The sequence below is a fragment of the Bombyx mandarina genome, chromosome 02 (assembly GCF_030267445.1).
Source record: "Bombyx mandarina strain Sakado chromosome 02, ASM3026744v2".
NCBI lineage: Eukaryota > Metazoa > Arthropoda > Insecta > Lepidoptera > Bombycidae > Bombyx > Bombyx mandarina.
In genome coordinates, this window is record NC_143209.1 from 1,367,793 (window position 1) to 1,385,051 (window position 17,259).

At 39.1% G+C, this 17,259-nt stretch overlaps 1 protein-coding gene across 4 annotated transcripts in view; it reads left to right on the plus strand.

The window, feature by feature from the left end:
• The first annotated feature begins 1,746 nt into the window (after positions 1–1,746).
• LOC114251154 (uncharacterized) overlaps positions 1,747–17,259 on the plus strand; it is a 91,147-nt gene continuing 75,634 nt past the window's right edge. For 2 of the 4 annotated variants that reach the window (XM_089732965.1, XM_089732969.1), the window contains exon 1: positions 1,747–1,912. Coding sequence is in view for 2 of the 4 variants with exons in the window: in XM_089732958.1 (XP_089589084.1) it covers positions 2,376–2,381 (6 nt within the window). In the remaining 2 variants the exon portion in view is untranslated. Of the gene's footprint in view, positions 1,913–1,948; positions 2,382–17,259 lie in introns of those variants that run through there. The other 2 variants (XM_089732958.1, XM_089732951.1) reach the window with 2 other exon arrangements.

A 17,259-nucleotide genomic window follows, 5' to 3' on the forward strand; every position in this document is an offset into this window, starting at 1 on the left:
CGGGATCCTCCAAAAAGTCCACTGAAAAAAATCTTAATAAATTACCACCATTTTACTGAGATTATATTTCATCCCATATCACCTCATTTCATTTCAATTAATTTCGTCCCAGTTGATTAATGTCTCAAATTAATCATCTTCATTTCATTTCACTCCATAATATCATTTTTCATAAAAATATGAATATAAATTAAAATAAGATATTACTTAAAGGTCTCAGTTACCAGGTCATAAAATCCCTTAAAAAATAAGATGATAAGGCTTATTGATGGATAGGACCTCTTGTGAGTCCGCGCGGGTAGGTACCACCGCCCTGCCTATTTTCTGCCGTGAAGCAGTAATGCGTTTCGGTTCGAAGGGTGGGGTAGCCGTCGTAACTATACTGAGACGTTAGAACTCATGTCTCAAGGTGGATGGCGGCATTTACGTTGTAGATGTCTATGGGCTCCGGTAACCACTTAGCACCAGGTGGGCCGTGAGCTCGTCCATCCGTCTTAGCAATAAAAAAAAATAAAAAAATCCCACAGGCGTCAATTTAGATTTTTATTCCTTCCTTCTTAGTATTTCCTTCACCGTAGAAGTCTTTCATGAGTGTTTAGTATATCATCAGAAAAATATGTACCACCGTCTGCGGGATTCGAACACGCGCACGCTCGCATCAATCGATACGAATGCACCGCTCCTCTTATCCTTCAGGCCACGACGACTTCGGATCACCGGCCGATCCATTCTCAGGGCAACTAAAACACGTACTCAACTAATGTTCACGATTGACTTCCACGGTGAAGGAATAACATCGTGTTTAATAATCAAACCTGCATAATTATAGTTTGCCTAATTACTGTAATGTACTTTCATCTATGTTGAATTTTTTTTTTTTGATTTGATTTGATTTGCGAGTCTGCACGGGTAGGTACCACCGTCCTGCCCATTTCTGCCGTGAAGCAGTAACGCGTTTCGGTTTGAAGGGCGGGGCAGCCGTTGTATTGTAAAACTGAGACCTTAGAACTCATGTCTGTAAGTGGCAGCGTTTACGTTAATGATATCTATAGGCCTCGGTAAATACTAACATCAAGTTTGCCCTGAGCAGATTCCGTAGCAAAAAAATTTTAAATTATAATAATTCAAAACGTCAGTACTAATTAACGACAATAGGAAATGCGAGGTTAAGTCGTAACAGTAGTTTTATTTGTGTCCACGACCCGCTGAAACCGAAGAGAGTATTAAATATACATTATTTTGTATTTTTTTTTTTGATTACACTAGACGAGTCAATGAACTCGCGGCTCACGTAGAACTAAATGACGACAGAAGCCCGCTGAGAGACAACAAAACGTCACCACCCATCGTTAGACTTAAGCGCGAAATCGTAATTAAATTGCATAGCGGCTGTACTGCCCTTTAAACAAAACAAATAACCGCTTTGCGGTATAAATGAGCATAAATGGCGGTACCTACCCGTACGGACTCCCAATACTACCAATAAGTAATAATAGACAACCTACTGGAGAAATTTTAGTACTTCTCTGGTATACATACTTTTGCAGTAGTATCTCTTCCTTAAATCCCAATCTAACTTTCTCCATTCTCTCACCCAATCTCTACTTTCGGTTAAATAAAAAAATACTAAACATAATTCAGCACAGTGCATCGCGCACTGCCATCTGTTGTCAAGTAGCGGCAACAATGTCTATTTATAAACCTTAACCTTGTCTATGATCATTTGGCACAAGTACTTGAGTGAAGTTCAGTTTTGACAGTTGTAATGTAACAGTGCTCTTCGTATATTTTTTTTACCTCCTTGCATTTTGATACCAAAATATTAATTCTTCATATTGTAGTATTACGTGAACAAGATGAAAATAAGAGCCCACGCACTCCGGGAAAGGTGGAGTACGACCCGCTAGCATCGGTAAGTGCACGTAAAACGCTAATAGGCCGATTTTGTCGCTGTATTTTTAACTGATTAAAAAAAAGTGTAGTCAATTGCCTGTTAACCTTTTAACTAAAAGCGGGAGACGCGTAATTTGACGCTATGCGGTGTATAATTTTATTACTATACGCTCGGCACCGCATACATTACTCGCCTGTCCGAATAAGAAGTCAGCAAGCATTTGAACAGCAACTAAAAAAAAAATATTCTTCACTTATCTCGTAATTGTTTTGTTATCTTCATTAGTACCAAAATTCACGTTTAAAACTCACGATTGGCTCTAAACCGTTTGATAAATAACGTTAACCGCGCATTACTATCTAAAACTAGTAATATAAAAATGTAAATCCAAAAAAAATTAATCAGTGACTGGCAAGCTTATAATTTTGTCGCGTCGTTTGAAAATCGTGCGTGTGTATTTTAGGACTGAATAGGAGCGAAAATGCAGGTAAGTTTTCAAATTACTTTTGTTACAGGCGAATTTGTTTTGTAGTTATTCCAAATCTTTAATCAATGAAAATAATTTCATTCTTCAATTTCATCATTGCTAATAAGTACAGTTTCTTTTTTTGTAATTGATCAAAATTTTATACAGCATTTAAAATACTCTTGCACGAATCCACTTGATATAAATTTTAAATTATTTGATAAATACGAAAATATTTATGTAACTGAGATTAGCAAATGAATAAATTCAAATGTAAGACTCACTTTCTGATATACCTAATCAATTTAAAAGATAACTTTCAATATGTACTTTATATAAATAAATGAAATATATAACAAAAAAAAGATAGTGTAAAGCAAAAGGTTTGAAGAATAAACAATCTACTTTATAATATTTTAAAATAATCAATACCTCATTACTTTTTTGCCTGTTGTATCTATCCATTTTTTATGGATCCATAATCTAGAGCCAATATTTTTAAGCAACAGACATGCTTCTAACAATGTGATTCACCTGATGACAATAAGTTCTTAATGATAATTATTAAAATTAAGACACTTTTAAAATTAAATTAGTTTTGTAAATTTACCATTTTCTGTATGTATTTAATGAGTTTATTAGTGACACTTCAATATTTTATTATATCTAAATGTCTTTGCCTGCTCCATAATATTCTGGTTTTACTCGATGATTGCCTATTGATAGATTTGTTCTTAACAATAAAACTGTCTTGTATACTGGATGTGCCATATTTTTTTATTCGTGTGAATAAAGATAGAAGATAAAGCAAAAACTTACACAGATAATGAGATAACTATAAAAATAATCGATTGATAGAATGTTTCATTCATTTTCAGTGTAGGAAATGTGAAATTTATTATAATTTATGTAAAATAATCGATGTCAACTCTTCATTTTTATGTTTTAAGCAACGAAATCATTCAAATTATACTCTATTTTATACTATTAGTCAAACAAATCGAATATATCCGAAAGCGCGCGTAATTTATTGACTACACATTTTACTTGTACAGTTAGATTAAAAATTTGGAGAGTGCTCATCAATGATCACGGTCGATATAATAATTACGGTCAGTTTGGTCGTATTTAAAAATAAAACCAGATGGACTTTACGTATTTTCGTGAGACACCCAGAAAATGCATTAAAATCGAAACTCTGAAGCATAAACAAAAAAAAAACGTAAATTAACCAAGACATCACGATCAAACAGCCAGTAGTCGATGTTGATAATAATCGTACCGCTTTTTTTGTTGCTACAACAAAACTGCATCTTCGACCTCATGTCTCAAGGCTGGGACGTGCACTTTGCAATATCAAGGAGTTTCGATTGCACGTCAACGATAATACAGTAAAAAAAAAATGACACTTGAATATATCATGGCTACTGCAACTATAAATTCTCTTCCATTAGATTGATGGCTAAACATTATTTATTAACGAAATTTTCTGTATATGGAACCACTAGCAACGTATTATATTCCACATTCACGATGAGCCTGTCTCGACTGATGCTCCCGCGACAGGCGTATGTATGTATACGCGCCATATTAATTGCGAGGTGTCATCAATTAAAAACGTCAATTTTTTTTTTTTTTTAAATTGGTGGCGAATGAGTATCGTATTTCATAAATGCGTAATGCTGGGGCGTGCCGCGATAAAATATTTTGTATTAATTGGGCACGAGTTTGTAATACCGTTTTTAGGATCACTTGAACACGAAATTGTAGATGTGATCCGACAAATGCACAATGTACCGGTGTGCTTAGTGCGAGTTTTTTAACGTTCTCGATCGCGTAAAAGTTAACTCAGATTTGTATAGAGTTGGAACAGCGCCCCTAGCGGCAAACGTAGGCAAACGTTCCAATTCCATACAAATCTGAGTTAACTTTTACGCTATCGAGAACGTTAAACAAATTCGCACTAAACACACTGATCTCGTGTTCCATCGAAGTCTCACAATCGAGAACCGAAACGGGCGAAGTTAAAAATGATTTTCACGGCCAAGTGGTTACCGTCCGTAAGTACGCCATTAATTCACCTTGAAACGCGAGTCCCAAGTCTCAGTTTATACAGTACAACGGCTGCCCCGCCCTTCGAACCGTAACGCGTTACTGCGGTAGAAATGGGCAGGGCGGTTGGGCATAACGACTGCGCGTCGAAAAAGTCTGGGCACACGCGGTATTTCCGGGCAGGAAGCGTGTTGTGTTTGAAATAATGTTAGTGGCACTGCGAATCCATAAGCGTTATCTACGAGATAAAAATGAACGTATGTTATATTGATTTTGACGTATCTATCATGTCTGACAGGTAAATTATATTACGAATTATTATTAAGTTTCTTAACTAGAATATTTGGTGCGGACGATAAGGCCATTGGTAGGTACTTACTTGACTTGAAAACCAGGTCTAATCTTCTAAGGCAGCGCTTCTCAACCTTTTCTCGTCCCCTTTAATAAAACTATTGCTTATGAGTACCCCCTTCCTTGATACGTCCATGCCTATTCCGAAAAACATGTCTCGTTTCTCTTAAGATCTATCGATCGGTCGAATTCAATATATTAAGCTATTAGTTATAAGATTACATTTAAAACTACAAATTGTTAATATAATCTATTATAACAATGTTCATATAAGTTTTAATTTCTCAGTGTTTCCGACATTACCAATGTAATTTTCACGTACCCCCCAATCGAAGCAGCGTATCCCCGGGGCTAATCGTATCACAGATTGGGAATCGCTGTTCTAAATGTAGTTTGAGAGGGTTTTATTTCGTCTCTATCTTTTGTATAGGTTTGTGAGCGTTATTACTTTTTTGGTCAGGAAATCATGGAAAGGCAAAGGGGTGAAAGTGTAGCGTTTGGTGCGGAGCACATCTCTCCTCTCACCCCCTGAGCGGTATTACTTGGCTGGTTATTGTCACAGTTTTTAATCTACCCCCCTAAACTTGCTTGAAATATCGGGAAAACCTTTAAATTAAAAATCGCCATATTCCCGTGAGGTCCTCATATAACTGGCGTCGATAATCCTCAATGCTGAGTATCGTGGCCTCCCTTAATAACTATCCTGGACTACCTAGTGAGTGATCCGTAAAAATAAAAGTCTTATAAAGATTATATACTGGTGGTAGGACCTCTTGTGAGTCCGCACGGGTAGGTACCACCGCCCCGCCGATTTCTGCCGTGAAGCAGTAATGCGTTTCGGTTTGAAGGGTAGGGCAGCCGTTGTGACTATATTGAAACCTTGGAACTTATATCTCAAGGTGTGTGGCGCATTTACGTTGTAGATATCTATGGGCTCCAGTAACCACTTAACACCAGGTGGGCTGTGAGCTCGTCCACACACATAAGCAATAAAAGAAAAATATATATCCTTCGTTGCTGTCAGTGCTTACATCTGATGCCAAGTCATTTTGTGGGCATTGCGCACTGCACAATTATCGTTCACACATTGCACTTGACCTTGGTATGAAGTTCACGATGCTTCAACTGCTATAAAGCTTCCGTCTTCAAGCGAGCTTCTTTTAAACATACCTGTCTACTAGCCGCTAGGCTCTATAACGACGGTTGCAAAATTGCACAGAAAGAAAGAAAGAAATCATTTAATCGCCAAGCATAGTGAAAATGAGTTATTACATAAAGCTAAAAGCAGCGTTTATGCTTTGTCATTATTTGACATGCGAATTTTAGTGCAGTGCAAGATATTATAATTTATTTATTTATTTTTATTGAATACTAGCGACCCGCCCTCGCTTCGCTTCGGAAACATTAAAACACACATGAAACCAAAAAAAAAATAATAAAAAAAAATGAAAAAAAAGTAGCCTATGTTCATCAGGGACAATGTCGGCTTCTAATGGAAAAAGAATTTTTCAAATCGGTCCAGTAGTTTCGGAGCCTATTCGAAACAAACAAACAAATCTTTCCTCTTTATAATATTAGTATAGAGTATAGATATTTTGTACACACAGCTGTTAGAAAAGACACGTCAATAAGGATACAGAGTACAAGGGCACTACTTATTTCATGCTGAAATCTCTTCCAGTAGGCCCGCAGAAGGAAAGAAGAATTAGGAACACAAACCTATTGTATATAATATTATGTAATTTACCATTCATTCATCCATAATTCAACCAATAATTAAAAATTCCATTTATTTCAATGTCGTCCCTAAGAAAATCATTTATGTGATAATAATTTCCACTAACAAGATTATCTTTTAGTTTTTTCTTAAAATGAAAATCGTCTTAAGTCTCTTAATTTCTTTGGTAGTTTTTTAAATATGCTAACGCTCATACCTAGTATACTATTATTCTTTAATGTTGTATATTGTAAATATTAAATATTGGGAATTCGTCGTAACTAAAAAAAACGTGGTTGAAATCATTCAAAAAATTTTTTTATAATTGTGGGTAGTCGCGAATGCTCATAACATTACGGGAATCTTGGATAAAACAACAGAACTTTGCAAGTTCAATCACATTAAAGGATATTGCGAAGAATCTTTGCACTCCTCCTAAGCGACCACTGTCCCATGCTGTCCCGATGAAAACTCAACCTTAAACGCATAAGTTTAAGATTTAAGATTAGTGCTAATGCGTCTTAGAATAAAACTTAAGAGTTTGCTTCGGTTGTTAGTTATCAAAAAACAGTTATAGATATATTCGGAATTTTCAACTCTATTTATAGACCTAAAGCACACATTAATGTGAATATTTTACTCGTATTTCTCATCAAAATTGTCACGGTCATTAACAGGCGCATCAAATTTCATGATGCCAAAGCGATCTAATAAAATTATAATATTGAAAAATGTTTTAAATTTATTTCGGACGCAACGGTGTTACGATCATTTATGAAGTATCTATATATTAATACGTGAAGCAAAAACTTTGTATCCCTTTTTACGAAAATTGCGCTGACGGAGGAGTATGAAATTTTACACACTTATAGAGAATATAGAGAAGAAGTGCACAATGCTAATATTTTTTAAAATAATGCATAAATGATACATTTAATCAATAAAGAAAACATTACACACACTACATACCATGTATTTGACGCACACACGCAAGCATACTATTTATTGTCAAACTTTTGTTCTTGACGTCTGTTGTCAAATTGAGATTAAATATTGTTTGTCTTTGTTATTATTTTTTATAGTGCAGTCTTGGCGAAATTTGTGATTATAGAAGTATAATAAAATACAATCATAATAGTGTACAAACTTACAATTTCAATTAATTATAGTCGAATTTCGACTACTGCGGGACCTCTAGTATTTTATTAATTTGATTTAAGTTTTTTTTTTTTATCTTTTTTCTTTTACCCGACCGTGCCGCTGTAGGCTTAATTTTACGATCGCTTCTCGTGGAGCGCATTTTTATTTAATTGTTTTTGTATATATATATCGAATTAAATCGATTTCTCTTAACGCGGATAAATCACATTAGTTTCACTTTATAGCATTTTCGTTTGATTTTGGGAGTGAAATTAGTATAAGTACTACGTGAATGAGAGACCGATGCTAATTCCACATCTATACATATAAATAAAATTGGTGTGTCTGTTTTTAATATTGAAATAGCCGCTTTTCACTACATGCATAATATGTATTTAGATACGGTACATACACCAAATTAACATTTTTTACAATTTTTGTCTGTCAGTCTGTCGGTTTGTTCCGGCTAATCTCTGGAACGGCTGGACCGATTTTGACGGAACTTTCACTGATAGGTTGCTGATGATATAAGGAGTAACTTAGGCTACTTTTTTTAGGTTAGCTTTGTCTTGCGGCGTCACCCGCGCTACGACAATAACCGCGGGTGACATCGCGGGACTCAGCTATCAATAATAAAATTTAATGTTTCCGAAGCGAAGCGAGGGCGGGTCGCTAGTATATAATAAAACTATATACGCGATCCTGTGGACCGAATGGTAAACAGTCGACGTCGCCCTAAACACGACATTACGAATCCTCCCGATCCATTACCGGTGCTTTTAGGTACCTCAAGCACCGGTTACCGTCCTCACCGAACCTGTCGCTTGCGACGAAGGGCTCGACGAGTAAATTAACCCATAGACACAGTCCACTGAGTTTCTCGCCGGATCTTCTCAGTGGAAGTACTGCTCTTGCTAGGGGCAGTTTTAGCAACACTCCCGGTTTGAGCCCCGTGAGCTCACCTACACGTCAAGGAGAAGCTGAAATAGCCTCTCAAGGCTACTATCAGCATAGGTAGGAGAAAAAAAATCTATTTATGTATATATTTAAACGTATATAAGTATGTATGTCAGTTTCTGGCACCCAAGGTAGGTGGCGGCATTGACGTTGTAGATGTCTATGGACTCCACTAACCACTTAACACCAGGTGGGCCGTAAGCTCGTCGACCCATCTAAGCAATAAAAAAACCACGATCTGGACCTAGAACGGGTCTCGAGATGAGAACTAATATACCAATAATAAAAGCGCGTTGGCAACCCTAAGCGATACGACCAATCTCTTATCGCAAACATACCAGTTATCATTAATCTATTATAGATTGAACCGTACGTAATAAATTAACAATTTTTTTTTTTTTTGTTAAATTAGATTACGTAAGCTTTATCGATTGTTTTTTTTTTTTTGTTTTGATAGGCTCACGTGTGCTGTTTAGTTTATAGACGTGATCCTCGTAGAGTTAAGAACGTTCAGAATGTCTGGGGATAATGTTGTTTTAAATATATTTTTTTTGATGGGCGCATGAGACCGGCTGTCACTTGTTGCTCTGGTAAATGACGGCCCATTCTATGCATTATTGGTCGGTACAAGTCATTCCATTTTTATTGGCACACCAACCCCTCACTGTCCGGGGAGGCTTCAACTTTCCTGAGGTTCGGACATGAATTCACCCACGTTCGCTTTTTTTTCCTGCTGATAGCCTTGAGAGGTTATTTCAGCTTCTTGGTGTGTAGGTGAGCTCACGGGGCTCAAACCAGGAGTGTTGCTAACGCTGGCCCTAGCAAGAACAGTACCACCGGATCGGAAACGCGACCCACTGAGAAGATCCGGCGAGTAACTCAGTGGGCTGTGTCCATGGGTTAATTTACTCGTCGAGCCCTTCTTCGCAAGCGACGGGCACGTCGAGGACGGTGACCGGTGCTTGTTGTACCTAAAAGCAACGTTAATGGATCGAGAGGATCCGTAATGATGTGTTTAGGGCAATGTGCGCACCCTGAAAACTCGAAGCACGACCGATAATCTGCCCTTGGGCCGTTAGGGCTCCATCGCGGACACTCGGGCAGCTGTTAACAAATCCCACCCCTCCTGGCTGAGCCTTTGCTCGCCCACCTGTCCTGGTGAAACTGGAACGGCCTCCAGACCTCCAGTAATGCTTCCTTCATAATAAAAAAACGACCTATATAATGCACAATGCAAATGCATAAAATGCAAAGCATAGGAATGCCCTGAGCAATTATTCGAGATGATACCATCATCTTTTACCATCGCACCGCCCGCCACCGGAGTAGAGTTCATCCATACTACCTGGAGCCACTGCGGTCACCCACAGTGCGCTTCCAAAGATCTTTTCTGCCACGTACCATCCGGCTTTAGAATGAGCTCCCCTCCACGGTGTTTCCCGAGCGCTATGACATGTCCTTCTTCAAACGAGGCTTGCGGGGAGTATTAAGTGGTAGGCAGCGGCTTGGCTCTGCCCCTGGCAGTCTATGGGCGACGGTAACCACTCACCCTCAGGTGGGCCGTATGCTCGTCTGCCTACAAGGGCAATAAAAAAAAATGCACGCGCTCTCTGATTAACTCGTCTTCACGTTTAAAAATAAACAGTACCAAAAATATCGTATTTATAATATTATCGAAAACGTTTATTATTATTTAATTAAAACATAATAAAATAAAAGTACGTAATAAATTACGATAATTGTCCCGTAAATGGCGGAGATGAAATTTTACGATACTTTAATGCGTTTCGAAAATGAAAAATAAATATATAAAAAACATACATACAGAAGAACACCATAAATAATCTTTTTTATTATATCATTTTAATTTCTTTCATAATTCTTTCGATAGGTTCGTTTTATTTTGACTCTTGAGATATTAATCTGCACGGCCTATTCACTATTTTACTGGTGGTAGGACCTGTTGTGAGGCCGCGCGGGTAGGTACCACCGCCCCGCCTATTTCTGCCGTGAAGCAGTAATGCGTTTCGGTTTGAAGGGTGAGGCAGCCGTTGTCACTATACTTGAGACCTTAGAACTTATATCTCTAGGTGGGTGACGCATTTACGTCGAAGATGTCTATGGGCTCCAGTAACCACTTAACACCAGGTGGGCTGTGAGATCGTCCACCCATCAAAGCAATAAAAAAAAAACTAGTCGATTTCTTCTTCTTCTTCTAGTGCCTCTTCAACCCTGAAGGTTGGCCGTTAGCTTCCTGATTTCATTTCCATCAGTAGCCAGCTGGAACAGCTGTTCGACGGAGGCAATACCGGTCCGCTCTCGGATATTGCGGAGCCATGACTTCCTTCTTCGCCCAGCATGTCTCTTTCCGTCCACTTTTCCCATCACTATCAACTGCAGCAGCATGTATCTGTCGTTCCTAAGCAAATGGCTGAGATATTCTATTATTCTATCTATACTAATATTATAAAGAGGAAAGATTTGTTTGTTTGTTTGTTTCGAATAGGCTCCGAAACTACTGGACCGATTTGAAAAATTATTTTTCCATTAGAAGCCGACATTGTCCCTGATGAACATAGGCTACTTTTTTTTTTTTTTTTTTGTTCCATGTGTTTTTTAATGTTTCCGAAGCGAAGCGAGGGCGGGTCGCTAATTATTCTATAAAGTCGTCGTGGCCTAAAGGGTAAGACGTCCGGTGCATTCGTATGAAGCGATGCACCGGTCTTCGAATCCCGCAGGCGGGTACCAATTCTTCTAATGAAATACGTACTCAACAAATGTTCACGATTGACTTCCACGGTGAAGGAATAACATCGTGTAATAAAAATCAAACCCGCAAAATTATAATTTGCGTAATCACTGGTGGTAGGACCTCTTGGGATTCCACACGGGTAGGTACCACCACCCCGCCTATTTCCGCCGTGAAGCAGTAATGCGTTTGGGTTCGAAGGGTGGGGTAGCCGTTGTAACTATACTGAGACCTTAGAACTTATATCTCGAGGTGGTTGGCGCATTTACATTGTAGATGTCTATGGGTTCCAGTAACCACTTAACATCAGGTGGGCTGTGAGCTCGTCCACACATCTAGGCATAAAAAAAAAATATTATTTATTATTTTATTATTGTCGATTTAACATTCGTAAACTTTTCTTTTTCCTACCTATGCTGATAGCCTTGGGAGGCTATTGCAGCGTTACTTTAGCGTGTAGGTGAGCTCTCGGGGCTCAAACGGGAGTGTTGCTAACACTGGCCCTAACAGGAGCAGTGCTTCGCAGAATTTACCACCGGACCGGTAGTAATTACCGGAACGCGGTTTTGTTACTGTCTTATTTTATAGCGTCTCTTACGAGTGCAAGCTTAAAGAGGGCTGCACTAAAAGTATCGGGAATGGAATATTTCCACTGTTCCTGTCGTATTAAAATCTTTTTAATTGAGAACTCCTTGGTTTTAAAAATCGAATACCATTTATTTATTTAAAAAAAGATTCTCGGTCTTGTCACGAGGTTTTGTCAAACTTGTTTAGTCGTTGAGAAAATGGAATTGGCTCGAGAAAATTCAAGAGCGATGATTTATTATGACTTTCGAAGTGGTTTAACACAAAAACAGTGTGTTGACCGGATGATTTCTGCATTTGGTGATGAAGCCCCATCCAAAACCACAATTTATCGCTGGTTTGCTGAGTTTCAACGTGGACGTGTCAAGCTCAGTGATGATCCCCGTCAAGGTCGTCCAAAAACTGCAGCCACCCAAGAAAACGTTGATGCTGTGCGTAAGCTGATTGAGGAAGATCGACATGTGACATACCGCGAAATTCAGGTAACTTTAGACATTATCATGAGGCAAATATAAATAATTTTGCATGAACAATTAGGTGTAAAAAAGTTGTTTTCCCGATGGATACCGCATTCGCTCTGTGAAGACCAAAAAGCGGCTCGCGTTACTTGGTGCGTCAGAACTCTCGAAAGATTCCACGCAGGATCCTCAAATGCTGTATACAACATTGTATCAGGTGACGAATCCTGGATATATGCGTACTAACCCGAAACAAAAAACCAGTCACGAGTTTGGGTGTTCGAAAATGGGTTAAAGCCAACAAAAATTGTTCGTTCACGGAGTGTTGCAAAAAAAATGGTGGCCACGTTTGTCTCCAAAACCGGCCATGTTACGACTATTCCTCTTGAGAGACAAAGAACGGTTAATGCAGAGTGGTATGCTAGCATTTGTTTGCCACAGGTCGTTTCTGAACTCCGTAAAGAGAACTGCAACCGCCGCATCATCCTCCATCACGGCAATGCGAGTTCTCACACCGCGCACAGAACAAAAGAGTTTTTAGAGCAAGAAAACATAGAATTATTAGACCATCCGCCGTACAGCCCCGACCTAAGCCCTAATGATTTCTATACTTTCCCTAAAATAAAGAATAAATTGCGTGGACAGAGATTTTCATCACCTGAAGAAGCTGTGGACGCCTACAAAACGGCCATTTTGGAGACCCCAACTTCCGAATGGAATGGTTGCTTCAATGATTGGTTCCATCGTATGGAAAAATGTGTCAAATTTCGCGGAGAATACTTCGAAAATCAATAAATACATTTTTAAATAGTAATGTTGTGTCACTTCGTTAATTCCCGAAATTTTCAGTGCCGCCTATGTAATAGATATTATTATGGTTTAATATTAATCGTTTGGAAAAAGTGATAGTGCATAAAACATGGGAAAATGGATATCGCTGGACCTGGCTTCTCAGGCACTTCCAAAAATCAAGAAGTCAATTGTAATTTCTATAAATTCTCACAATGTTATTTGAGAGGCTGTTTAAACTCATCTCATTTCATTCCATTTTCCTCATCGTGACTGATAGTCTTACATAGTATTTATTAGGCTGCATTCTTTTTTCCCTGATCAATTGTTGATTACAAGAACATGTCTATGGTTTTTGATAGTTTAATTAATTTGGATCTAAAAAGCTTCGCTCTTGCTCGGCGCCTGTAATTAAAGTTGAAAATCGCATATCAATTGAGAAATTGAAAATTCCATCATAGCTATATTAGTGTATTACTCTGATTATATAGTATGTATATGTATATGAAATAGTAAATGATAATACAAAATTTAAAACAAAAAACCGACTTGAACAAAAATAAAATGAGATCATCATCGATGTCGTCGAAGTTATTAAATATGCCTCGTTCGTTAAGGATAACTCAAAAATGGCGGGTCAGATATTGATAAAATTGAAACGGGTTCCATTGAGAAGTACCCGCATTTAAAATAAAATCATCAAAATCTCCTGCAAACCTCCTCCTGTAAAGTTGTAAAAATTTTGTTTAAACCAAATATCCTTTCACCCCTCGTTAAAGATAATAAACACCCAGACAAAGAGCAAACAAATCTGTTCGTCACGAGAATGTTTGTCCGATCTGGGAATCGAACCCACGACCCTCAGCGTAACACTCAGGACCGCTAACCAACTAACACACCAATCTATACATCGAACTATATAACGTGTGAGGCTTCATTTAAATCAAAGGTCGCGTACTGATGGCTCGCCGAACTGGTTCGCCTTATCGCGGCGCTAATGTCACGTCATTGGTTCATCGGCATTCCTTCAAAACGATAATCTTCAATGGGTTTCTTGTTTATGCCGCGAAACAGAGGTTCGTTCCGGTTTCGAAAAAGCGGTCAGCGGTTCTCAAAATGGGAGAACTAAACCTCAGTTTTATGAGCTACTAGCGACCCGCCCTCGCTCCGCTTCGGAAACTGTAATTTATTATTGATTTCTCCACTATTTAATGGATGCTATTATACATGTAAACCTTATTCATCAATCACTCTATCTATTAAAAAAACCGCATCAAAATCCGTTGCGTTGTTTTAAAGGTTTAAGCATACAAAGGGATATAGGGACAGAGAAAGCGACTTTGTTTTATACTATGTAGTGATGCTTGAAGTTTCTCTGAAATAGCCCACTGAGTTTCTCGCCGGATCTTCTCAGTGGGTCGCGTTTCCGCTCCGGTGGTAGATTCTGCGAAGCACGGCTCTTGCTAGGGTTCGTGTTAGCAACGTCATCAGGTTTGAGCCCCGTGAGCTCACCTACTAGTTAAAGGCGACGCTGACATAGCCTCTCAGGGCTATCAGGAAGCTGATAGCCCTGATCTAAGGTTAGAACTAAGGTTAGGAAAAAAAAATCTCTGAAATATCGAATCCGGAACGAGGTGATCCGACAGAGAACTAAAGTTACAGACATAGCACAGCTAATTAGTAAGCTGAAGCGGCAATGGGCTGGCCATATTAGCCGGACAAATAACCGTTGGGGTAAACGCGTTCTTGAGTGGCGACCGCGAATTGGAAAACGCAGTGCCGGACGCCCTCAGGCTCGGTGGAGTGCTGATCTGTGCAGGGTGGCTGGATGAGAGCTGAGCTCACGGCCCACCTGGTGTTAAGTGGTTACCGGAGCCAATAGACATCTACAACGTATATGTCGCCACCCTCCCTGAGACATAAGGTCTAAGGTCTCAGTATAGTTACAGCGTCTGCCCGCCCTTCAAACAGAAACACATTACTGCTTCACCGCAGAAATATTAAATATTGAATAAAATATTGAATTCTGGCCATCGAGAAAAGACGGTTGTTCCGTCTCGCAAAACTTTGACGCTCTAACGTATATACAACATCCCGTTTAAGGTTTGAGAACTGGTGAAAATTTCGAGAAAATCCCCATTGCTGCATGATTGTGCATTATGAACTTTAAATGGGTACCCGCGCGCGTTATCTCGCTACGATTCAATTTAGTAGAGTACTGGTGGTAGGACCTCTTGTGAGTCCGCGCGGGCAGGTACCACCACCCCGCCTATTTCAGCCGTGAAGCAGTAGCAGCCGTTGTTACTATACTGAGACCTTAGAACTCATATCTCAAGGTGGGTGGCGCATTTACGTTGTAGATGTCTATGGGCTCCAGTAACCACTTAACACCAGGTGGGCTGTGAGCTCGTCCACCAATCTAAGCAATAAGACAAAAGGTTTAAAAAAAAAAAGAAATTTGTGCCGCAGCTTACACGTGGAACTGAGACCATTGATGATTATATGTATATATCAATAAATATTAATTGATTCATTGAAGCCGGCCGCGTGACGTTCGCCCACGGCAGCGACGAGTGGACAGTACGTGAATACGCTTAAAAAGAAAACTAGTTTGACATATAAATTATTTTTTTATATAGTTGACCCTAAATGTTTGAATAAATAACAGGCCTATAGTTAGGCCGGTGAGTAGGGTGACCGTGCGTTTTGTGTGTCCACGGGACGTTATTTTTTCATTGTTTAGTTGGGTGGACGAGCTCACGGCCCACCTGGTGTTAAGTGGTTACCGGCGACATCTACAAAGTAAATGCCGCCACCGGCCTTGAGATATGAGTTCTAAGGTCTCAGTATAGTTACAACGGCTGCTCCAACCTTCAAACCGAAACGCATTACTGCGTTACGGCAAATATAGGCAGGGTGGTGGTAACTACCCGATGCGGACTCACATTATTTAAATAATAAATCATTTTTGTTACGTGACATTCTTCAATGTTACCAAGCCCGCAGGCAACTGAAGTATCTTTTGAGGTATTCCCTCCCAATTACCACAACACCTATTTTTTTCTTCTTCCTATTCTAGTAACCTCAAGTAGTTATACTAGATTCACAGAGCGAGTAGGTGAGCTCACGGGGCTCTAGCCTATAGACGTTGCTAACACTAGCCCTAAAAAGAGCAGTGCTTCGCAGAATCTACAACCGGATCGGAAACGCGACCCGCTGAGAAGATCCGGCGAGAAACTCAGTGGGCTGTGTCTGTGGGTTAAATCGTCTCGACAAAATTCCGTCGCAAGCACTAGAAAATCATGGTCACCCTCCAATAGAAACGCTTGCATGCTTAACCACAACTAGTTTGGCGGACCGGTAATTTCGCCTGTTAGGTTATTTACTATGCGATTATTTTTTTTGAGCATTTCCTGTGTTTTTTTTATTCGCCTAATAACAACTAGTCCAACAAAGTTGAACTGTCGCATTTCATAAAATTGATACGTGATTAATAAGCCCAAAAACTTTTTTCCTTTTTTTTTTCCGATCTTTAATCATGCCTTTTAGTGGCCGTAAGTGTAAATATTCCTTGTAAAATGATATCGCTTTAACCTATTTAAAGAGGAGGTTCCTAATTAGTCTTTTTTTTTAATGGTTAAATTGAATTAAATTGTTAACATGCTGAAAAATTTGAATATAACCAAAAGATTCGTTTATCGTACCATCAAACGATACAATGAATACTCTAATGTAGGTGACAGGTCAAGAAGTGGTGGCCCTCGGTCTGTTAGGATTCCAGCAGTGATAAAAGCTGTGAAGGCGCGAATTCAAAGAAATCCCAAACGTAAGCAGAAACTGTTGGCCCTTCAGATGGGGGGAAAAATGTTACTATAAATGAGACCTTAGAACTTGTATCTCAAGGTGGGTGGCGCATTTACGTTGTGGATGTCTATGGGCTCCAGTTACCACTTAACACCAGGTGGGCTGTGAGCTCATCCACCCATCTAAGCAATAAAAAAATAAAATAAAAAAAAGGGTGTTAAATGAAGACTTAGGGCTTCGGGCATATCGAAGAAAAACGGGACATCGTTTGAATGCTCGTCTAATGGACCTGAGACT